General features: G+C 46.0%; 1 protein-coding gene across 1 annotated transcript in view; it reads left to right on the forward strand.

The window, feature by feature from the left end:
* Positions 1-25029, forward strand: part of VWA3B (von Willebrand factor A domain containing 3B) — a 632585-nt gene that overhangs the window by 324439 nt on the left and 283117 nt on the right. The window contains exons 22-23 of the mRNA XM_029603312.1: positions 5736-5786; positions 8166-8385. Coding sequence (XP_029459172.1) covers positions 5736-5786; positions 8166-8385 — 271 coding nt within the window. The remainder of the gene's footprint in view (positions 1-5735; positions 5787-8165; positions 8386-25029) is intronic.

Genomic DNA, 25029 nt, shown 5'->3' on the forward strand with positions numbered 1-25029 from the left:
AAGACTTACATGCATAATCTTGGTTAAAGTTACACACATATATGTAGATGCTGAAAACGCAGTCTTTAAAGTCAACTTGTGCACGTATTTTATGTTTCAAACTTGGGTTGATTTTGTTCATACTTGAAATTACTCATGTAATGCTACCGTTAAGTGCATTCCTGAATATTTGACTCTTGAGTATAAGAAATTTGAAGAAGTACCTTAACAGAACATTTACCAGGAAAAGATCTGTTGAAGTATCAATGTTACGAGATGAAATAAGGGTGAAAATACTAATAATTCATGTATAGTACACAAGGGGAGGACAATCTTCAAAGGTATACAGGTATATCTATCTAATATGTTTGCTCTGGTTGAAAATTGTCCCCCTCAAAATGACTAAAAGTATTCATGTATTCTTTATTCTGCACAAAACATCATAAAAAGCCCAACTCAGGCCAAGTTTCGCTCATTTGAGCTGCTTCAGGGGCTATCAGAACAAAACAGATATAATCTCATATAAAGACATATAAAAACACATACACCATACATACATAATTAAATCATATGAAATAATATAAAATCAGAAGAATATTCAAAAACATTATACACAATTAACAAAAAAGTGACAAACTGTGACAACATTCAGTGACCAAGATTTGGAAGAATTGATCTATATTAAGGATAGTCTGTTTTAATAAATTAATAACAAGATGTGACATCCTTCCTTAATAGGAAAAAACTTATATCTGTGTGTATAAATATACATATGTCCATATATTAAATTAAATGAATCGGTGCAGTCTATTGATTTTTTAAAAAAGAAAATACCTATTACAGTTGATACCTGTGGTTGCCTACATGCAGCAGTTCAGCTTTCCTGAGTATGCTAAAAATATATACCAAGTAGGTTGAAAATCATAATATCGATTACCCAAAAGAAAAATAATTTTGAAGATATTCAAACCATCTTGAATACCAATTAAACTCTCTCTTAAGAACAATAATAGAAAAAATTGAAAAAATTACACATCGACATCTGGCTGAAACTTTCATTGTTTATTGCCAGAAGTAAGTCATGCTGGAAAGTAACCCAGATAATACTGCCGACTTGTGCGCCGACAGCCTTTTAAATAAATTCATCTTAAAAACATATACACCAATTTTAAATGTTTTGTCTTAAGGAACAACATACTACCAAATCTGTACTATCGGCTTATGCGCTGACAGCAATTTAAATGCCAAACTTCGTGCCAAAATAATTATTTTTTAAAAAAACAAAAAAGGTTTATTTAAGGACCACATGGCTCAAACGCAAAAAAATTATTAAACAATTTTTTGAAACGAATACATATATATACATATATATATGTATCAGTCATTTTATTGGTGCCATTTCTTTTATTTTTATTTTTATAATGCATGGTGGTTGTTTTCCTGAATTAATCGGTGTCTTTTTAGCAGGTTTATTTTTTATTTTTATTTTATAATCCTTGAGCAGAAATGGCTCGAAAAGGAAGTATTTAAATGGCAAGTACAACGCACAGGCTGACATTTCTGGTTTGTAGAAGTGATCGCGCCGACTTATCAAGTTTGTGGTGGTGAGATTTTCTTGATTTTATGAGTGCAGCAAAATGGCGGCTCCTGTTTGAGGTTATGATATGGAGATATTAGTGCCTGAGGGGTAGGCTCCTCACCTCATGCGGCCGGTTGGGCCGCTGATGCTGTCCTCTTCGCAGCACTCATGCCGCTGTCTCCAGGCTCCTCCCTGGCTGCCGTTTGCTCCGCGCAGTGGGGCCGACCCGCTGCGAGCTCTCCCTTGTGGTCGGGACCCTCACTGCCGTTTCTGGCTCTCCCAGGCAAGCTCGGTCACCCCCGGGGTCCTCAGCCGGCAGGGAGGGCGTCCCTGCCGGTGCCCGCTGCTGTTTGGGTCCTCGCCCGGCAGGGAAGCCGTCCCTGCCGGTGCCTGCAGCCCTCTGCTCTCCATGGCTGGGGACGCCACCAGCCTGAAGCCTTCCTTCTCTTCCTCCTCCAATCTTCACGGCATGGAGCCGCTCCAGCAGCCTGTTTTCTCCCAGCTTCTGGGCAGGGCTGCCCCTGCTGCCTACCTTGCTCTTGAGCCTTCCACGTGGCTGGTAGGACACCACTAGCCTGTCTTGCTCTTCGCTGTCCAGCTTCCTAGGGCGTGGGCACGCGCCTCTCTCCCCCTCTTCAAGGGCCAGCCAGGTGTGGCTCCCTGCTGACCCCTTCCTGGGCGTTGTCCTCTTCAGCCCTACAAAAGGGCTCAGCGTCCATTCCAGCTTTGCCTTCGCAAGGAGTTGGTCACTCCTGGGATCCTGCTGTCCTTTACTCCAGGAGTTGTCCTTGTTCCATCTCTTCTTCAAGGTCTTGTGTTTCCTGTTCTTCGTTGCAGCTCCTCGTCTTGTCTTCTTGTCTACGTTCCAGTCCTGATGTTCACCTGCTGTTCCAGATGTCTGTGTGCCAGCCCTAAGGTTTATCTCCTGTTCCAGTACCTGTGTTCCAGTCCAGACGTTTTTTCCTGATATCCGTGATCCAGCCTGATGTTGCTTCTCCTGATCCTGAAGTTCGTGAGTCTGTCTTGCTCTTCTGAATCCCTGGTTCCTCGTTCCTGAGTCTTCTGTACGCTTGGTACCTCGCGGCAAGCCATGTCGTGGTCCGCGACCAGTCCACGGGCGGGCTGAGTAGGGTGCTTCATGATGCAAGCCTTGTACCATGTTCCTGAGTCTTCTGAAAGCCAAGTACCTCGTTCCTGAATCTCTGAAAGCCAAGTACCTTGTTCCTGAATCTTCTGTATGCTCGGTACCTCGTGGCAAGCCATGTCGTGGTCCGCGACCAGCCCCACAGGCGGGCTGAGTAGGGTGCTTCATGATGCAAGCCTTGTACCTTGTTCCTGAGTCTTCTGAAAGCCTAGTACCTCGTTCCTGAGTCTTCGCCTATGCCTGAGTCTTCGTCTGTGCATTCCAGTACCTCGTTCCTGAGTCTACGCCTGTGCCTGAGTCTACGTCTCTGTATCCAAGTACCTCGTCCCTGAGTCTTGCCTGAATCTCCATGTTCCGGTCTCCACTGCCCTGGCCTCCATCCGGCCTGCCGCTTCTTGCCGTACCCTGCGGCAGATCCGAAAGGGCTTGGAACTGTCGGAGGACTGTTCATAAGACCATCATTGCGTTGTTGGTCTTCCGAAGCGTGCAGGTCCGGAGGAGGGTCAGTATCCCCAGTCTTCAGTCCAGCCTCGCTCCTGTCCAGCCCATGCTCGGGCATGCCTCGCCTACCGCGGCACGTCTTCAGAGTTCCTCTGGGGTCGAGCCGTGGCCCAAGAACACACATCTCTTGGTAAGTGAGACCGCTCTCCTAGCGCTCCACAACAGGTTTGGTAATTTTTAAGGACATAATTTAAGTAGTTTTTTAATGATTCTTGGTGGACGCTCTATCGGAGGCCTCTGGCCCTGCCCTCAGACTGCCCCTCGCCATGCCCGGCGCGCGTAACCCTTTTAAAATATGGCCCTTTATTTTTAGTGTCCCTGCTTTTTACTCATTGTTATTTGTATGTTTATTTTCAGCTTGAGTTGTCTGCCTCCCTGTCCCTCCCACTGCAGCCTTCGGGTGACACACTGATGACACACTGATGTATTTACTCTCTTTGAATATTACTCTGAAGCTCTTGAATAAAACTGACTTAGTTATTTAAAAGTTAGCTCTAATGCTTTTAGTGGACATTTTTTACTACTTTACACATTTCTTCTGTGCTTTGAATCCTTGGTTGCATGGGCTGTTCTTTCTTAGATAACATTATAAAATAGGGATGTGCAGCAGGGACGGATTCGTCCCATTCGGTATTCGTCGGGACCCAAATCTGTTGCATCCGTTCTTGGGGGACCCCGATCCGTTCATTAGTTACATATGTATTCATTTCCAAAAAAAACCCCCATCCTAACCCTTTAAATTTAATTAACTACAACCCCCCACCCTCCTGACCCCCCCAAGGCTTGCGAAAAGTCCCTGGTGGTCCAGCGGGGATCCTGGAGCAATCTCCTGCACTCGGGCCGTCGGCTGCCGGTATTCAAAATGGCGCCGATAGCCTTTGCCCTTTGACCACCAGGGATTTTTGACAAGTCTTGGGGGTGGGGGACGACTCCTGACTCCTCCAAGACTTGCCAAACATCCCTGGTGGTCCAGCGGGGGTCCTGGAGCCATATCCTGCACTCGGGCCGTTGGCTGCCAGTATTCAAAATGGCGCCAATAGCCTTTGCCCTTACTATGTCACAGGGGCTACCGGTGCCATTAATTGGCCCCTGTCACATGGTAGGAGCACAAGATGGCACCAGCCATCCATTGCTCCTACCATATGACAGGGGCGACCAATGGCACTGGAAGCCCCTGTGACATAGTGAGGGCAAAGGCTATCGGCGCCATTTTGAATACCGGCAGCCGACAGCCCAAGTGCAGAACATCGCTCCAGGACCTTTGACCACCAGGGGGGGGGGTCAGGAAGGTGGGGGTTTATTCGTTAGTGATACATTGTATTTGTGGGGGTTTGCCATATGTTTCGTGACCCCTACGAATACAATGAATATGGCATATACGTTGCGGATTGTCAATACGTTGCAAACGAATGCACACCCCTAATATAGAACATATAATCATGAAATTACAAACGACACATGCGACTAATAATACCACAGAAATAAAAATCAGGCAGAAAGCTCTCTCAGCAATTAATCATCCAAAAATGTGAACAAAATAAAATGCCTGAGCCTGTTTGAAAAAGTCTTTAAAATCAGAAATTTCTCTGATGATTAAAGGCAGCTGATTCCATAGAGTGGGGCCAGTTATAGAATAGCCACATCTATGGGACTCTTGCAATTGTACAAATTTTAAACAAGGAACAACTAGCAGAGACTGAGATGCAAAACACAATGGACATAATGCCTGAACAGAAGCTCAGGCAAGTAACTTGGGACCTCTCCATTTAATGCTTGAAAGACCAATGTAATCATTTTAAAATGTAGTTGCTCCACAGATAGCCAGTGTAGCTCACACAAAAGGGGAGTTTTATAATGATGGACGGGGCAGCCCAAAGTTGAAGGGACATGATGCAATGTGTTGGACAATCAACTTGAATTGGGAGAGGAGACGTCCAGGGAACCAAAATACACCAAGGAGGAAGAAAAAAAAATATTTTTGAGACCCCATTCATTTGCAGAGAAAAAAATGATATTGCTAAAAGCCCAACAAAAGTTTGTGTTGAAAAGTCCCAGTGAAGCACAGACAGTTTTAGAAACTGATCTAAAGCTTCCTGGGCAAGGCCCTGCAGAAATGTTTTATCTCAGATTGCTGTCCTGTGACAATTTTCCAGAGCGCTTTTCTTTTCAGGAATGATGATTTGGATGACATTTAATCAGGCCTGTTGCTTAGTAAAGATTGCTAGGTGCTGGACTAAGCTCGCCACTGAAATCCGAGCAGGAAACACTGGTGATTGCTGCAAGTCCCCCCTGTGACCCTGAAGTAATCACATTGCCGCTTGATGGAAGTTTCTGTTTTCTCATCTCTTTATGCAAATGATAATTTCATAGCTGAGTGATGAGCATACAGTTTGGCACCGCTGTGCTTGCCAAATACAAATCACCTCAGCTGCGTCCTTCACCCCGATAATTCTGTTGGTTTCTCTGTTATGATAATGAGCCATCCTGAGCTTATTTCCTTTCTTCTTCTGATTGATTTTTTTTTGTTAATAGGCGCCTAAATCTAATTATTTGGAGAGCATTATCTCAGGAGGAAAGAGACAAGTAAGTTGTCACTTCTTTATTTTCTGAAACTGAAATTTAAAATAATAAGCACACCATCCTAGCTTTAATGTGGATGCAGATTGCAGTGTTTCAGTGCTGGCGCAAGGTTGAAGGTGCAAGTGTAGGTTATTGTGCATCGAGGGTGATTTTCAAAGCCATTTGCAAGGGTCAGTAGTGATTTACCTGTGTAAATGGGCTGTCTGAAAACTTTACTCTCTCGATTTGCCTCAAAGTATGCACGGTGTTCCACAATACATGCACTCTTAGCTGCATTTGGGGGCAGAGGTGGGAAGGGGATGGGGGTGTTTTGGACAGGATTGGAAGACACTGTGGGGTAGATTTTAAAAGGGTGCGCACTACCCGGTGCTCACATGGTCGCCTAATTTTAAAACATGTGCACGCCGACACCCACAGCCTCCCCCTGTTCCCTCCCAGGCCGCTCCGATTTCGGAGTGGCCTGGGAGGGAACTTCCCAACCCCCTAACCTAACCTCCCTTCCCCTTCCCCTAACCCTCCCACCCCCTAGCCCTATCCTAAACCCCCCCAACCTTTATTTTACCTGTTGCGCGCGCTGTGGCACAGCGGCAAATGGCCGCTGTGCCGGAGGCCTCTGGCCCCACCCCCGGACCACCCCTCCCCATCCCTTTTTCGAAGCCCCGGGACATACGCGCATTGCCAGGCCTTTCTAAAATCTACCCCTGTGTGTGTGTGTTGTATTTTAAAATACATCAGGCCGATACAGTAAAGTGCGGCCGCAGTTACCCCGCTTTGTACTCACAATTTGGCCGCGTTAGTCCAACCCGCGATTCACTATCCCTTTCAACCCATCCTTACCGCTTCTTAAAATCAACGGGTAACCCTTTCCACCCGCGGCATGTAAATGATCGGATTAGCTATTCCCTCCCACACAGTAACGTGCGCCCCGACTATCGCCTTTTTAACCTGCAGTTTAGCCGCGCGTTTAACCTGCTAATTTACCGCCTACCCCTACCCCTGCGTTAGAGGCAGGGGTAAGGGTAGACGGCAAACTTTCCCCCAGCCCCCGCTCACCTGCCCTGGCCGCGTCCATAGATGCCGGTCTCCGGGCCAGCCCCAGTCCTCTCTCCCCCCTCTCCCCTCCTCCCGAAGCAACTTTAACCAAAAGAAACCTAAAAACCTAAAATCCCCTCCTCCCGAAGCGACTCGACATGTAAAGTATTGTGAATAAGTGTAACCAAAGTTAACTTACTTTTTCTTTCTTTCAGCCCTTTCAGCTCTCTCTGCCCTCCTCCGAAGGCGCGCGCCATGGCTCCCCTGCCTCCCGGGGGCAGCCAGCGGCCCCCGCCGGCGAAGACGGATGAACGCACGCCCGTAATGCACGGGCGCTCAAGCCAGCGAAAGCACATGAATGGGCATGCGTGACATACGCCGTAACGTCACGCACGACCGTTCATACGCTTTTGCTGACTTGGGGGCCTGTCAATTTGGGTGCTCAAGCCACCGAAGCGCATGATGTCACGGCGTACGTTCATACGCTTCGCTGGCTTGAGCACCCAAATTGACGGGCGTGCGTTCATCCGTCTTCGCCGGCGGGGGCCGCTGGCTGCCCCCGGGAGGCAGGGGAGCTAGGAAAGGATCATTCGGGGTGTGGTTGAGAGACAGCGAAAGTCTTAAAAATAGATGGGGCTTCTTTTCTTCTGTGCTTGACGATGATGATGGTTTTTGTGATGAAGATGACAACATTGCTAAATGGATTGACAATGATTCCAGGGGTAGCAGTGAGGAAGTGTAGCTGACATACCCAAAGAAGAAAAGAAATCCAGAATAGGACCAAAAGATGAAACAAAATGACCAGGAAACATGCAGTTTGCGTGTGTATTTCTTTGCAGTTTTTGCATGGCATCCTACTTAGGGTGCTATATAGAAAGGCTGTGTAATAACGCAACGGTACAGAGAGGAGAGAACCCATAAGGGGTGGAACTTGGATTAAAGAGTTTAGATATCTTGAGAAGCAAGTTTAAAGAAGTAGGTTTTTAATCAAGAGTGGAAGAGAGAAAGACTGGCAACATCTTGGATGTTGAGAGGTAGTTTATTCCAGTGGAAGAATGTGAGACAGAAGAAAATGCTATAATGGGAGGAAGCCTACTTAGTGCAAGGGTGGCCGCAGAGCATATGAGACTGGGAGCAGAGAAAGAATGAAACAGGATGACCATGAATAAGCCCAGAGAGAAAGAGGGGAAGTCAAATCATGAATATATGTAAACGTGAAGACTAAAAGTGGACACCTAACTGGGAGCCAGTGGAGGGAAACAAGGCTAGACGAGGCAGGGCAATAACAAGGCATATAGAGAAGCCCTTATTGTATTTAATAGATTTTCGGTATTTTTGTTTCTTTGGAAGATTTGAACAAGCCGAACCGATTCCATACTTGGAAAACAGGGAAACTTTACTGCAGGCCTTGGACAGGCTTGGTTGGCCCGTGTCTTATGAAGATGTGACACTGCTGGAAGACGAGATCCAGGCAGGGGAAACATACCTTCAGCAGGCCTCTGATCTGCAGCAAGCCTCAAAAAGCGATCCTCGGAAACTCAAAGAACCACAGAGCAATTCAGAGGGAGAGGTGAGTAATCTGGCTACTTCATTATGTCATGGTAACTTTCCTTTCTCCAAATAGCAGGTATGACGTTTCTGGTTATGAACGACTTTTAAAGAGAAAGAAATAGGATTTTAAACAAGTCCAAACTGGATATGTAAAACAAAGCAAAAAAACTTGATAGATAATGGATTTGTGCTCCCAAATAACTCGTTAAAAAAGCCTCCGTTAAGAATGCGTTAAATGTGCCCCAGAAAATGTATTTAACAAAGAGCCATAACTAAAGTGACTCACAGATATATGTTTCAAAGAAAATAACTAGTGGGTGAAAAAGGTATTCATGAAAAGGATCTCTCAGGAAATCTAAATGGTAACAAATTCCCAAACAAAATAGGAAAAGCCAAAGAAAGACACATTATTCTTGAAACAGATTTTTGTGAGTCAAAGCGCAGTTGTGTTGTACAGTAATGATGTCTCAAAGATAGAGATTCTTTGTCTATCTGTTATGCTTTCCGGATATTTTTTACGTGATTTATTTAGTTTTAAACAAAATTACAAGAATTGTTGCTCCTGCATCAGTAACCAAAGAATACATCCAGAGAAACACAAATCACAAAAGAGAAAAGAAAACTGTATCTTACAGTGGATCACAAAATGCAGGAGATCCAGAAAGCAAACTCCAAGCATGGAGTACAATACTGGAAGAAAAAGAAAACTAGAAGAAGTGGAGTATCTGTCTCCCAAGCTGGCGAAACCAAACCCACCACCCACTTGCATTCTCCATGACTAAAGACGTATTCAGCTTTCCAGAATCCAGGAAAAATCACAATTGCGATGGTTAAAAAAAAATCCCATAGTAACCTCAGAGAACATTGCTTCAAGTTGCTTCATAACATAATGCCCAAATATTTAAAGCAATCTGTTTCCTCTTCCAAGGGGAAATCAGATCACCAAGACTATCCTGACCACCTATGCTTCTAAATTCAGCTTTAAGCCTGAAAATGACCCAAAGATAAAAAATTCCTATGTTAAATAAAGGAAAAACTCTAGAACGTGATAGGTACCAGCACATCATTAAGTTCATGAAATCCTATCTGAATTTCTTTGACCCAATGATTTTTTTGTATATTCCTCAGCAGGGGGTCCCGTGATAATGTTTCTGGGCAACAGCAGAGTTTTACACCTACAAATTTTTATTTTTTTTTTAAATGTCAGGGTACACTCTTAGATGAGAGTGAGAGGCAGGGTTGACAGGAGATGGGGGCAGGGGGGAAGGAGGGGATGGGGTCGGAGTTTGGTTGGTTTGGTCCCCGCCAATCAAGGAGTTAAGAACATAAGAACTTGCCATATTGGGTCAGACCAAGGGTCCATCAAGCCCAGCATCCTGTTTCCAACAGTGGCCAATCCAGGTCACAAGTACCTGGTAAGTACCCAAAAACTAAGTCTATTCCATGTTACCGTTGCTAGTAATAGCAGTGGTTATTATCTAAGTCAGCTTAATTAATAGCAGGTAATGGACTTCTCCTCCAAGAACTTATCCAATCCTTTTTTAAACACAGCTATACTAACTGCACTAACCTCATCCTCTGGCAACAAATTCCAGAGTTTAATTGTGTGTTGAGTGAAAAAGAACTTTCTCCGATTAGTTTTAAATGTGCCACATGCTAACTTCATGGAGTGCCCCCTAGTCTTTCTACTATCTGAAAGAGTAAATAACCGATTCACATCTACCCGTTCTAGACCTCTCATGATTTTAAACACCTCTATCATATCCCACCTCAGCCGTCTCTTCTCCAAGCTGAAAAGTCCTAACCTCTTTAGTCTTTCCTCATAGGGAAGCTGTTCCATTCCCTTTATCATTTTGGTTGCCCTTCTCTGTACCTTCTCCATCGCAATTATATCTTTTTTGAGATGCGGTGACCAGAATTGTACACAGTATTCAAGGTGCGGTCTCACCATGGAGCAATACAGAGGCATTATGACATTTTCCGTTTTATTAACCATTCCCTTTCTAATAATTCCCAACATTCTGTTTGCTTTTTTGACTGCCGCAGTACACTGAGCTGACGATTTCAATGTGTTATCCACTATGACGCCAAGATCTTTCTTGGGTTGTAGCACCTAATATGGAACCCAACATTGTGTAACTATAGCATGGGTTATTTTTCCCTATATGCATCACCTTGCACTTGTCCACATTAAATTAAAGTTCCACTGCCCTTTCCCCAAACTACTCAATCAAATGCCTTCTGTTCTTCAAAACTAATCATAGAGGGTGCATTTGAAGGTTTTGCAGAATTTTTTTTTGGGGGGGGGAGGGGGCAAAGGTTTTGCAGACATTATTAACCGGATATCTTTTCCTCACAAAGCCTACCTCATTAAAATTAAATCAGATAACATTAAAGCAAGCCTATTTGCCATAATTTTTACTAATATTTAAGATCAAAATTAAAGAAATCAGCCTGTTGTGCAGGATTTTTACCCGCTTTAAGAATTAGGGTAATCAATGCTTTATTACAACCGCCCATTCTTAACCGCTTCCTCAAACATCGTCCTCAAACGTGAGCCTATTATTCCCATGTCCTTGTAAAATTCGGCACTAAAGTCATCCAGCCTTGAACAATTCAGCTGTACTCATAACTTATTTAATCTCCTGGATGTTTTTTGGGGAACCGAGTTTCTCAGACTGTTCCAGATTAATGTGTGGCAAGTTTAGCTTTTTTACATATTGCATGGCTGCCTTTTCTGTTTGTTAATGCCCGCTGCAGAGTGTAAGGATTTATACAATGCCTGAAAAACCTAACTAATTTTCTCATGCTTATTGACAAGGCTGCATCTCTTGTCCCTCAACGTTGCTACAAATCTCTGGCCTTCCCAACTTTTAGTTAACGAAGCCAAAAACTTCCCTGCCCTATTTACAAATTTAAGCAGTTTAAATTTATAGTGAAACATGGATTTCTTGGCTGTTTGGTGACGAAGTGTATTCAGTGCTGCCTGTGAAGAAATAAATGCAGCTTTAGCTATTGTTGAAGGGTTGACAGCCAAATGTCTTTTATCCTGTTTTACCTGTTTCTCCAATGTAGACAACCTAGAATTGATCATTTTCCTAGGTTTGACCCATCTTGATCAAACCGACTTCCATTTCGTGTTGCGAGCACTCATTTTAAACGGCCTAGACTACCGCCGTTCATTATGGACAGGATTTTAAGAGCGTCGCTTGTGCTAAAATGCCCATATATGCGAGTATGTGGGTCGCGTGTGAACAACGCAGATTTTAAAAAGCCGTGATTTACGTGCGTATGTGCACGAGCAAAAAAATGAGGCAGCAAAAGAGCAGGACATGGGCATTTCGAGGCGGGACCAGCAGTTACGCACGCAACACCGTATTTTAAAGCCAGCGGCCGCGGCGCCTGGCAGCTTGTTAGCCGGGTAATTTTACTGCTGCTCCTGGGAAAACTGGTGAACGAATTGGAAAAACTGGGAATGTCCCTCGTGCGCGCATGTTTTAAAATCTGTTTACCTATGTGCATTAAAGCTGGCAAAGTCCTATGGAAGATACCGCAGTAGGTTTTCTCGAGTAGCCTCTTAAAATTAAGAGCATAGTTACGCACGCTAGGTGCATTTCAAATCTTCCATGTGTAAATGTGTGCACGATTTAAAATGGCAACATATCTTCGCTTATGCACCCATGCCTGCTTGTGTGGGCACCTGCGCACCTGTTTTAAAATTGGCCTGTATATTTAGATTTGCCAGGTCATTCTATTAAAGCTTTACAAATAGTGGCAAGGATATTGTCTGGCATGAAATTATGTAACCCCAAACCCTGGTGCGGACTGCTACCCTATGAGGCCATAAAACTTATTTGTTGTACTCGTGGGGACAGGAACCTTGCCAGGCTCGCTTGAACACTGAACTCTTCCTTACAGGACCTGGATCCTTGTAGAGTGGTAGTGATGGGGGGGGGGGCAGGGGGATGACGACTCTCAAGGCCCCGATTGCTAAGGGTGACTCCCGTGTGTCCTCTATCTGATCCTTGGGGTAACCAACGTGTGCTGAAAGTGCTCAATAGATGACTGGAGTTACTGTGTTAGTGAACAAAAAATTCTTTACTTTTGAAAATGATGCAATTGGCACAAATCTTAATCCACAGCAATACAATGATCTTTTCTTGTCATAAGTTTCTCCCCAATCTGTGCAGGAAAATTTGAGACCAGCCAGGGGAATTCCTACCCTCCAGGGTTTGGAAAACTTTTGATGGGCAGAACCTCCCCTTTCCAAATGTCAAGGACACAATGTTACTGTCGCTGCACAGAGAGATAAAATATGCTCTTTTCCCATTAGATCAAAATGTGGCATGCCAGGTTTGAATTGTCTTTTGCAGTTTTCTTTAAAATTTTCGGAACCCTTCAGCAGACTCTAAATAGCTCTGCTCTGCTGCACTGCACCAAGATAAGCAAATTGTGCTTCTTAACAGCTTTCTGTAATTGAATTTTAAATTACATCAGACCACTTAAAGTGAATGCAAGAAACGTGCAAATAGAAATTAATGCGTTATGATTGCCTGAAACTGTAATAGTGCAGGCACTGGAGAAAACTGGAATTCTTGTAGGTTGTGACAACTTTCATTCAACCAACATAAGGGTTCAAAAGTGAGCTTTTGAGACCACACAGGTCCCTTCTTCAGGATTCAATTTGGATTTTTTAAGTATTGTATATGAATTTTGTTTGAGAGGTTGGAATTAAGGATCAACAAAAAAGCTGTAGGTGACACCCATTTATCAGACAAATTATACTTTTTGAGAGTTATGTTCTTGTCATCAGGTCAATGAAGAAACAGCACAGTTGCACTGATTTAAAGAGTACAAAGTCATCTAGGTCCTAGGCTGTCTTCCTGTGTCCTTAAAGTTCAATAAAGCAAAGGGTGGGAGATGGGGGCGGAGGGAGAGGAGAGGAGGGCAGAATGCCAGAGGTGATGAGACAGATGTGTAACATTTTGGCGGGTGGAGAGGCCTGCGAGCAGGTACACATCCTCAGTGCAGCCTGGCCCTGAAGATGCCGCCAGGTGCCATGACCTGCTCGCGGCAGGGCTGCCGCCATGATGTCTCCCCCTCCACTCCTTAGGTGTGCACATGTATGGTACACTTGTACTTACTGGCCCTGCGGCAGGAATTATTTTCGCTGGTGCCTTCGGATGACGTCAGGTATTTAAACCCAGCTGCAATACCAGCACACTGCCTCTGTAACAGGTCCTCCTGCTCCTAGCAGTGCGTGTTGCTTATCGTATTCCTGTCATCCTTGCTCCAGCCTTGCCTCATCTTTGCCTTGACCGGCTTGCCTTGCCTTGTTCAGCTTACCCAGCGTTGTCCCAGTCCCTTGCCTACTTGGTCTCCTGGTACAGACCCTTACTACAGATCTGGATCACTCTCCTGTCTGCCGCCTGATATCGACCTCTGCTTCGGAGGTCGATATCAGGCGGCAGGTCGATATCAGGAGGCAGGCAGTGTTCAGAGCTTATGCTCTGAACACTGCCTGCCTCAACCCTCTGCCTGTTCCTGGTAACTCTCTACAGCCTGCCCTGACCTTAGCCTGATTGTGGACTTTCCTATACTGACTGCCCTGTGGAACATTTGCCTAAGTCCTGCTGACCCCTGGAACCCAAGCGCTTAACCTACAGGGAGCAGGGCTGGTATAGGTTAAAGTCCAGCTCATTCCGGGGTGGTTGTCAGCCACTAGGCAGCGTCAGCCACGCCCGCAGCACAAGGGCTGACCACCACGTCAGTTTGCAGTTGAAAAGGCCTGCATTTGATAAAGGGGGAGAAAGCCAATCTCCTTCTTAAGTCCTTTTGTGTTTATTTCAGTGTTTCATTTTTCTTCACCTAAAGTTCCCTTTAAATATCCTAGAAGCGAGGCCTTTAAGGGAGTAGTCTTCTTCCGAGAATTGCTCACCTGCTGAGTGAGCTGTCATTCTGTTTTTCTCTGTAATGTTTTATGTTAATGTCTACGAAGATTTATTTTTATCCTTGATTTTTGGCTGGTCGTCGCAATATAGCATCCTTCTTCACATTGTTTGCATTGGATCATATACCCAATATTCACACAGCAGCATGAATGTGAACCTCTTATTCTGAATGTTTTTCTCATGTGGGTCGGTCCTCGGATATGTGCTGGCATAATATTTATCTTGGTCACTTGCAGGCTTTTCTGCCATTTGATTTCCGTCTGGGTTTCTTGGAGCTTACTCCTTATAAGTTTCTGTTTCAGGTTTGGTGGCTGTCAGAAAGCAATAATAATAGGGGGAATAGGGAATATTTCTTTCACTAATTCCTCCTCCAGTAGTAGTGGATGCGAATCTTGTGTAATTTTCCTTGTGTTTTCTGGTACCCACTGAATGGTTTTCCATGTAGTAAGTTCTCCCTAGGTGTTTTGAGTGAGGATGCAATTTTCTTGGAGATGATTTTGGGATGATAGCCTTTTTGTTTGAAGGATTCCGTTAGAGCCTTGAGGTGTTTATTCCTGTCTTTTAGGTCAGAACAAAAATGGTGGTATCGTGTAGCTTGATAGTGCAGAATGGACATTTGTTGTATGTGAAGGATGATTTAAACTCAGTGAATTTAATTCTCTATGCTTGCAGACTGAGACTTTCTCAGTCATAAATTAGTATGGCAGGGTTATGAACTGCGTCTTTTAGATATAGGGATCATTCAGAATGATCAAAACAGAGTCTTCTAAAAATGACCATTACAACACATTATACCACATATGTGGTCAATAAATCACTCTATAAACTCCTGTTAATTTCTTGGTCATATATAGATTTCTTTGATTAAAACCATTTTGTAACTTGTACTATTTTATGAGGCGCCAGAAATCTGTGACACTTGAATTTTTATTATTGCATAACTAAGTAAGAAAATACAACAGAGGCCATTATTCAGTGCTGGCTGTTTAAGTAACTTACGGGTCGATCCTGTAAGGCCGCGGTAGAAACAGTGCGGCAGTGTCAGGCGCACCCTTCCTCCCCGCACGCACAGTTCTCTTCACTAAGTCCCCGATACTCTCTTCTAATTGCATGCAAATGCATGCCGCGGCTTTAAAGCGTTAGGGAAGGGTTATGCCCGCGCAACCCATTTTACTGTATAGGCGCTTAATACAGCGCCTATACAGTAACCTGGGTGCGCTGGTACCTGTCATTTCAAATGGCATTTCAAATGGCATTTGGAATGACAGGCACCAGGAAGTGTAAAAAAACACGAAAAGTCTTTGTTGCTTCGTCGCTGTGTCTCTCCTCCCGGAGCAGGGCGCGAAAGCAGCCTTGCTCCGGGAGGAGGTGAGGCATAGCGGCGAAGACAGACGGGAGAGGAGAAAAAGCAGAGCCGAGCAAAGCGAAAGCGTGCAGCAAGCCGGCGAAATAGACCTGCGAGCAGAGGCAATAGCAGCGGTTCGGTAAGCCTGGCACCCTCCTTGATGTAGTACGTCCCGGATGCCCCCCCCTCCCCAGCGCGCCCGCCACTACCCCTTTCATCAGCTGCATCCACTGCGACCCGGCAGTCCCGTGAGGCCTACAAAAAAAAAAATCCCCGGCTCCCGCGCCCCCGCACTGGCCCGCCGACTCTACCCCCCCCTCCTCCCAATCGGGCAGGTAGGCGGCGGCGAAAACCAAAGCAATTTTTTTTTTTTTCAAAAAGCGACATCACACAATGCATAAAATAATTTCTCCAGCCTTAAAGCGACTTACTTTTGGGATCTGTCAAGTAAGTTGCAAAAGTAACTTACTTTTCTGAAGCCATCACGATCGTAGCTCAAGAAGAAGATGGCCGCCTGCACGGGGGAAAGCGTGCAATTGGCCGCTGAAGACGTGACGTCACGTCTTCAGCTGCCAATTGCACGCTTTCCCCGTGCAGGCGGCCATCTTCGTCTTCGTCCGGAGGAGCTAAGATCGTGTTCCTGATGGCTTCAGAAAAGTAAGTTACTTTTGCGACTTACTTTTGGGATCTTGACAGATCCCAAAAGTAAGTCGCTTTTGGAAAAAACCAAAATTGTCTCTTTAAGGCTGGAGAAATTATTTTATGCATTGTGTGATGTCGCTTTTTGAAAAAAAAAAATTGATTTTGGTTTTTTTTGCTTTTCGCCGCCGCCTACCCGCCCGATCGGGAGGAGGGGGGGGGGGGGGGGGTAGAGTCGGCGGGCCAGTGCGGGGGCGTGGGAGCCGGGGATTTTTTTTTTTTTGTAGGCCTCACGGGACTGCCGGGTCGCAGTGGATGCAGCTGATGAAAGGGGTAGTGGCGGGCGCGCTGGGGAGGGGGGGGCATCCGGGACGTACTACATCAAGGAGGGTGCCAGGCTTACCGAACCGCTGCTATTGCCTCTGCTCGCAGGTCTATTTCGCCGGCTTGCTGCACGCTTTCGCTTTGCTCGGCTCTGCTTTTTCTCCTCTCCCGTCTGTCTTCGCCGCTGTGCCTCACCTCCTCCGGGTCGCAGTGGTAGCATGGCGCTGTGAGGGGGGCGAAAGGGTATATACCCATGAACGGATTTGAGTGGGAGCGCTCTGTGAAGCGGGACATGCCCGTGAGGGGCATAATGGGTGGATGCAGCTGATGAAAGGGGTAGTGGCGGGCACGCTGGGGAGGGGGGGGCATCCGGGACGTACTACATCAAGGAAGGTGCCAGGCTTATTGTTTTATTGTGTTTGAGTATCTTAAGCGGTGTCGATGGATTTGTTACACAGTCCTAACTCCTACTAGGGGGAGGCGGTAAACTAACAGGTTAAGGCCACGGCAAAACAGCGCGTTCCTAAGGAGATAATATCAGCGCCCGTTACAGTATCGGAGTAGAATAGCTAATTCCTTCATTATACAGCTTTTTCGTTCATTTACATGCTGGGTGCGGAAAGGGTTAGGTGTTTATTTTAGGAAGCGCTAAGGACGCGTGAAACTGGAGACTGTATCGCTGGATGGCCTTACTCGTCTGTATTGTGCGCTCCCAGCACGTTACAGACGGGCAATCTTTAACTGCACGTGACTGTATCGACCTGTTAGTTGGATATGACTTATCCGGCTAAGTTACAAGGGATATTTAATGGCATGGCAATGCCGCTGAATATCCATGGTCAAGATACTACTTAGTTGCATAAGTTAAATCCAGCTAAGTTTGATGAGTTCTACAGCTAATCTAACTTATTCAATTAACTTAACCGGATAATAATAAATATTGCTACAGAGCCCTGCAATCCTGGTCCATGAATCTGGCTATTAGGTGTATACCATAAGCAATGACTCCCTCCCACACCAGGGGCTGTGGATGCTGCCTCCATAGCATACCCAGCACCAGCCAACTTGGGGATTCAACCAGGGACCTTCTGCGTGGCAGTGAACAGCATACCACTGAGCCACTGGACCAGGCCACATTTGCAATTTATATTTTTCATTGGTTTAATTTACCTTGTTCACATTTACAAATTCCTATCTTGTCCTCAGCCTTGAGCAAGTCTGTAGTGAGAGACCTAGTAGGAACTACTGGCTTTCCATACTCTAGGACCTCCGGCTCCACTATGCTGGCTGTAGACTTCTTCATCAACAGCTATCTGTCTGCTTCTGTGTTCTTCCATCAGAGCCCCTTTCTCTGTTTTTTTCCACTATACCTTTCTAGGCAAGGTATAGTCCACTATTGGGGCATATAGCTAGGATCCTCTCTCTTTTCTGAGCTCCTCCCAGGAACTTCCTTTCCTTTTTCTTAACCTTTATTTGTTTCTTGCCAACTTGCAAACTGCTATCTCCCTGGGAATGTATACCTATCGCTGTCTCTTATACGCTCTGTCACAAGGTTGGATATATAGAAAAGACAGCGAGGTAGAGCAAGAGTCATCATACTATGGTCCATGGGCCACAACTTGATCATGGGCGAATTTTATCCAGCTTCAGGCAGCAAGAGAAGGAGTAGGTTATGTGGGACCTGCAGGAACCATGGGAGCATTTTCAGCCATTGTTGCTAGCTCAGATGCAAGCTACCAATCACGGCAAAAAATCCTGAGTGGCACTTCCTTTCTCTGCTCATCTGGCAATGCATGAGATCAGCAGTGAGAGGAAGTATGACCTGTGATTTTTGCACATGCTAAAGGTGTCTTGATGGGAAGTTTGCATTCAAGCGGGAAGATGTGCTAGCAAGGTTCCCAACCCCACCTTCAGAAGAGAAAGATGCCCAGATAAGATGGGAGGCAGTGAAAGTGAGGGAGGGGAGGTGGAATGAAGGGAAGGGGGAAATGTGAGAAAAGAGAATGGAAGTGAAGGGAGAGGATGAAAGGAAGAAATTGGGTTGTGTGAGGGATGGGGGTTGAAAGCAAGTGGGGGAGAGAATGAGGGAGTGAAAGGAAAGAAATAGTGAATGTGAGGGAGGAGAACAGAAGGGTAAAAGAAAGTGAATGATAAAGCAAGATGAAGGAAAGGGAGTATGAGGGAGAAGAGAGGAAAAATGAGAGGGTGAAGAAAAGGGGTGAGAAAGTGGAAGAATATAGAAAGTAAGAGTATATGGGTGGAGTGTGGATAGTGTGTGTGGCACAAACACACTGCCCCATAGGTGCCAGCTCTGTGGGTGCTGGAGTACCCCCAGTATTGTCTCTTGTACTTCTGTGGATCAGGTACTGACAGCTCCAAGCCACAGGGCTATGGAGGCGGACAGTAAGGAAGTGATTCTTGCTCCTTGCTACTGTTCCCGCCTCCCTCTGCAGCTATTGGCTGGTTGTAGGATATCTGACAAATGGGCTTCAGGGAAGTGTAGGCACTGCACTTTGATCTCCTGGCTATTGTTCCTGCCTTCCCCTGCAGGCTATTGGCTGGCTGTGGAATGTCTGCCCAATGGGGGGCCAGAGAGCAGCAGCAATGTATGACAATCTGGCTTCCTGAATGCTAAAGACATCTGAAACCTTTGCTTGTGCACCCAAGAATTCAGGACAGTCCTGCAGTCTTTGATCTTTGCTGGGACAGATTAATGTAACTCCCTACTGCTTGGTGTTCCTGCCTCTACTTTCCCTTCAGTTGTTGCAAAACTCTGTGGCCAGGTTACTTCCTTGTAAAAAAAAAAAAAAAAAAAAAGTATGATCACATCACCCCTGTCTTTCCTGCACTTCACTGGCTTCCTATAAGATCTAGAATTAAGTACAAGATATTACTCCTAATACATAAATTGATAAACACTATCACTACCCCTTGGGAAGGAGCAGCATTGCATATTTATATTCCTTCCAGAACATTGTGATCACAAAATAAGGGCTTGTTGGATGTTCCAATAATTAGACAGGCACACATTGATGAGGAGATAGAGAGAGCCCTCTCAATCGCCAGCCCTGTGGAATACCTTGCCAGAATATCTCAGAACACAGGGCGAAATAAAGATCTTTTAAAAAGGTATAAAGACCTGGCTGTATGCTGAGGAATTTGCAATTGACAGTATAACTTCACAGTAAAGAAAGGCTATTCAAGTAATGTTAGGGTATATGTTTTTATCTTGGACATGATGATATGTTTCTTTTCTTATGTATTGGTTTTATCCATTTTTTATGTGCATGGTATTCTGTAAACCGCTGTGATGTAATGAGTAGTGATATATAAGAGATTTTTTAAATAAATAAAGTGCAGTGGAGATGGCTAGAGATACTGATAAAGGGGCTAGAAAAGGAAAGAGATAGATGAGCTATAAGGAGGGTGAGAGAGGTGAGGAGAGAACTGGGAGATTGGTGTAAAACAGGAGGGAGAGGAACTGAAAGAAGGAATTCTGACTGGAAGAGGAGGAGGTGAGGAACTGGGAGGGGAAGAGGACTGGGAGAGGAGCTGTGGGAGAGGGAGAGAACTAGTTATAGGCCTTGAGGGTGAGAGGGGCTGGGAGAGGGGACATGGGCTGTGAGTAGGGTTGCCAACTGTGCAAATTTCTCCAGTCAAGTACAGATATTAGAGGGACTGCCTGGAAGCCAGGAGGAGGGCAAAAATGTCCAGAAAATATTCAGATTTTAGCCCTCCAGGTGCTGCTGCAGTCCCATCTGGTTGCCATCTGAGATGCCCACTAGCTCTGCTCCTTCAACCCTGCAATGCGATGCCTTCACCTAATGCTGTCATAGCTGCACAGTCTCTCTTGCAGCTCACAGTTTAAATAGGTTATGTTTGAACTGTGAGCTGCAAAAGAGAGACTATGCAGCTGTTTGAACTGTGCAAGGCTCTGTAGCTCATGTGGCTCAATCTGCTGAGATTTGAACTGTGCCCCAAGAGGAGTCTGATCATGAGAGTAGCAATGGCCAGGCCCTCCCGGCTGAAAAGAGAAGACAGCAAAGCGGTGACTGGGTGCTCCTGGCCAAAGAGAGAGTCAGAGGCTGCAACAGTAGCCAGGCCACCTAAGCAGATGAGAGAAGCTGAAACAGTGGTGGCTGGGCCCTTCTGGCCAAAGAAAGGAGGCAGCAAAATGGTGGCCAGGCTCTCTCGGCTAAAGAGAGAAGGCGGCGAAACAGTAACTGGGCCCTCCTGGCCAAAGTAAGAAATGGTGAAGCAGTGATTGGGCCCTCCCATCCGAAGAAAAAATAAAAGGAGACCCTGGACAAGGTCGTAGAAGAAGCAGAAAAGGGAGACTGGGATCAACACAATTTGAAAAATAAGATGTCACGCACCGAGGACAAGTCTCACAGGGCTACTGCCCAGGAGGGTAGGGTTAGGCCGGCCATCATACTTGGTGATTCAATTATTAGAAATGTAGATAGCAGGGTGGCTGGTGGACGTGAGGACCACCTAGTAACTTGCCGGCCTGGTGTGAAGGTGGCAGACCTCACGCGTCACCTAGATAGGATTATAGACAGTGCTGGGGAGGAGCCGGCTGTCGTGGTACATGTGGGCACCAACGACATAGGAAAATGTGGGAGAGAGGTTCTGGAAGCCAAATTTAGGATTTTAGGTAGAAAGCTGATGTTATTGTTTATGGTTTAGAGGTGTTCGAGTGGATTCTCGGGGTACTGTGGAGATGACCACGCCCACAGGGAGGAGCCCTGTGAGGAACCACAGTACCAGGCTAGACTCAGGACCTGCAAACACAGAGATTTGTCTTTTATTAAACAGCTGATGAGTTCCACCAGAGGTGGCAGTAGTGAGGCAATCCAGAGATAGCAGTCCAGTGATCCTCGGCAGAGGAGACCCGTCTCACAGAAGTGGTTAGGGAAGTCTGGTTGCAGGTTCCCAGTGCAGCAGAGCTGTAGATGAGACAGACTGACAAGTTAGATTACTCACTAAGATGGTAGCTGTGTGGTAGCGATTCCAGCAGGCAGAAGTAGATGGTTACAGGCACCGAGGCAGGAAGAGCAGGCCCTCGAGGACCAAGTACCTGATCCCAGTAAGGCACCTGGAAGAAAGCAAAGGGCCCCTGAGGAGCGGGTACCCAAGTTAGAGAATACCCCGAAAGGCAGAAAGAGCTTCCAGCGGCAGCAAGGAAGCGGCAGAGTAGCACAGACCAGAGGCTTTCCATCCAACACGATCCTTGCTATCTCAATGAGCTAGCAAACAAGGGCAGGCTAAATACCTCCAGGAAGGGGCGGAGACCAGTGGTGGAAGGCCGGCCTTCCTGTGCTGATCTTCTTTAATAGAAGGGCTGGCTTCGCTGCACACATCTAGAGGACATCATGGGGCGGGGCTTCCGCCGTGGCGGCGCACCGAGCGCAGGCCTTTCGACATCTCGGTAGCCCCCGGAGATCTGGAGCGCGTCGGACCGAAGCCAGAAGGGGTAAGCTTGGTCGGCCTCCTCGGCTGACTGGCATAACAGTACACCCTCTTCAAGGGCCCCTCCGGACGGTTCCTCAATTTCCTCCTCGTCCTCTGTGGTTCAATCCTCTTTGTCCATCTCGAGAATCTGTTTGTCCGTAGGCTGTACAGAAGGGCGCATCTTTTGTTGCAAGAGAGCATGTATTTATTTATTTAATTCTTTTTTTATACTGACATTCATGACAAGTCATATCACATCGGTTTACATCGAACATTAGAAGAAAAGAAATTACATTTAACAGGGAGTAATAACTTGGCTGGAGTACAGGAGATCGCTTATTTGAAAGCAGCCTAAAGCTGAACTACCTTGCAGAGGGAGGAGCCGAGAACTGAACTAGGTTAACAAGAGAATGAGAGTGAAGATTAAACCAGAACAACTTATATCTAATGTTATTTATTCTATGGTATCAGGGGTGGGGGAGGGAGGGATGGGAAAGGGAGGGGAAAGAATAGCCACAAGGCGAAACTTTGACGCAGTTGCAGCAGTGAGAAAATCTGCTGTTTTTTAAGGAAACACTTGTTTAAAAAGCAAAGTCTTGAGTTTTTTTTTGAAAGTCAGCGGGCATTGTTCTTGGCGTAGATCTGGGGGTAAAGCGTTCCATTGAGAGGGTCCAGCTGTGGAAAAGGCACGTTTCCTGATGGTAGCGTGCGAGGAGGACTTGGTAGGAGGAGCGTGAAGGGGTGTCTTTGTACGCAGCTCTAACCGGTCTAGTGGAGGTGTGGAGGAGAAGAGGGATGGCTAGTTCAAGAGATGACTGCTTGTAGATGGTCTTGTGTATAATGGTGAGGGCTTTGTGAAGGATTCTGAAGTTAATGGGAAGCCAGTGTAGATTCTTTAGAATGGGTGTGATGTGGTCTCCTCGATTGGTGAGGGTTAGAATCCTTGCGGCGGCATTTTGAAGCATCTGTAGCGGCTGGTGGTAGCAGCAGGGAGGCCTAGTAGTAGGGAATTGCAGTAATCAACTTTGGAGAATAGAGTAGCTTGAAGAACCGTGCGGAAGTCGTGTAGGTGGAGGAGAGGTCTAAGCTTTTTAAGAACTTGAAGTTTGTGGAAGCATTCTTTAGTTGTATTGTTGACAAATGTTTTTAATGATAAGAGGTTGTCCAAAATGATGCCGAGGTCTCTCACTTGGGCCATTGAGATCTTTGAGGAGGTGAGGTGGTTGTTGGTAGCGAGGTTGTTGTTTTCCGGCTCGATGAAGAGGAGTTCCGTTTTGGTTGTATTCAGGACTAGATTGAGACTGGAGATGAGGTTGATGGAATGTAGGCAGCTGTTCCAAAAGGAGAGGGTTTTGGAAATGGATTCTGTAATCAGAATGAGGATTGATACGTCATCAGCATAGATAAAATGGGTTAACTTCAGATCGGCGAGGAGTTGGCATAAGGGCAGGAGATAAATGTTGAAGAGCGTCGGGGAGAGGGATGATCCCTGGGGGACTCCAAGCGTGGTACTGATGGAGTGGGATTCTTTGTTGCTAATTCTGACCTTGTAATTTCTGTTATTGAGGAAGGACTTGAACCAGTTGAAGGCAGTTCCAGAGATGCCGATATCTGAGAGTTTGTCAATGAGAATTGAGTGATTCACAGTGTCAAAGGCTGCTGATATGTCGAGCAATGCCAGAAGAAATGGTTGTCCTTTGTCTAGGCCCATAAGTATGCTATCCATGAGTGAGATTAGGAGGGATTCGGTGTTTAGTGATCTCCTGAATCCGAACTGAGAGGGGTATAGTATCTTGTGATCATCTAGGTAGTCTGAGAGTTGGGTGTTGACGAATTTCTCCATTATTTTAGTGATGAAAGGGAGGTTGGCAATGGGGCGAAAGTTAGCGGGATTTGCTGGATCCAGATTGGGTTTTTTTAATAGCGGTTTAAGGGTGGCGAGTTTCAGAGAGTCGGGTACTGATCCTTGGGCCAGGGAGCAATTTATAATTTCAGCCAGAGGTTTGGAGATGGATTTTGGAATCGTGAGCAGTAGTTTTGAGGGGATGTGGTCAGACGGGTGAGAAGAGGGTTTCATGCTCTTGAGTAAGGATTCGATTTCGAGGGATGAGGTAGGTTCGAATGATTCCAAGATTGGTTTCTTGTTGTTGGAGGAGGAGTATGGAGGAGGGGGCTGAATGTTGGAGGTGATGAGTGGGGCTATGAGGTTGGCGATTTTCTTCTCGAAGAACGATGCAAGTTCAGTTGATTATTGTAGATGCTGAATCTCCTGTTCCTTGTATGCCAGTACGGCTAGAAGACCTTGCATGGTTAGTCCCTGTGACTTCATCAATACCTTGTTCTCCAATTCTTTGCAGGTCAATGGTCTCCCCTTGTGCACAAGTTCGTCTTTCGGAACAGACACCCCAGATTGGCTAGACCTCCCCTAGCGGAGTAAGGGCACTAATAGTGCCGTCGGCTCAGACATGGTCCTGGGTAGTCCAGAAGTTTTTAAGCAAGATTCTGCACAGAATAGTCCCCATTGGATCTGATTGGGAGGGGACCAATCAAACTGCGGCTGATGTTTTTGCAGCAAGGTAACCCCAAGATTATAGGGCTCACTGCGTCGGGTAGGACGAAGAAGGAGAGATATTAGATGTGATTCGTTCCAATCTTCAAGGGTAACAGCTGAGTGACGTGAGTGACCTTCCCGTGAAGAGGGTCTCCGTGGACTAATGAAAGAACTAATGGGGGGTTCACTGGTGAGGTGTGAATTTGATAATATTCTATGAGGTCTTGTCGAATGAAATTCGCTCCGGTGCCTGAATCCACCAAGGCCTGCATGAGGTTATTGGAAGTAGACAACTCCAGAGAAGCAGGCAACAGAAATAAGGGTGAGGCTGCCGTAAGACCGCGATTAACAACCTCCGCATTCTCTGGACACCACAGCTTCTTCTTTTGCTCTGGGAGC

Source organism: Rhinatrema bivittatum, chromosome 5 (genome assembly GCF_901001135.1).
Source record: "Rhinatrema bivittatum chromosome 5, aRhiBiv1.1, whole genome shotgun sequence".
In the NCBI taxonomy this organism is placed as follows: domain Eukaryota; kingdom Metazoa; phylum Chordata; class Amphibia; order Gymnophiona; family Rhinatrematidae; genus Rhinatrema; species Rhinatrema bivittatum.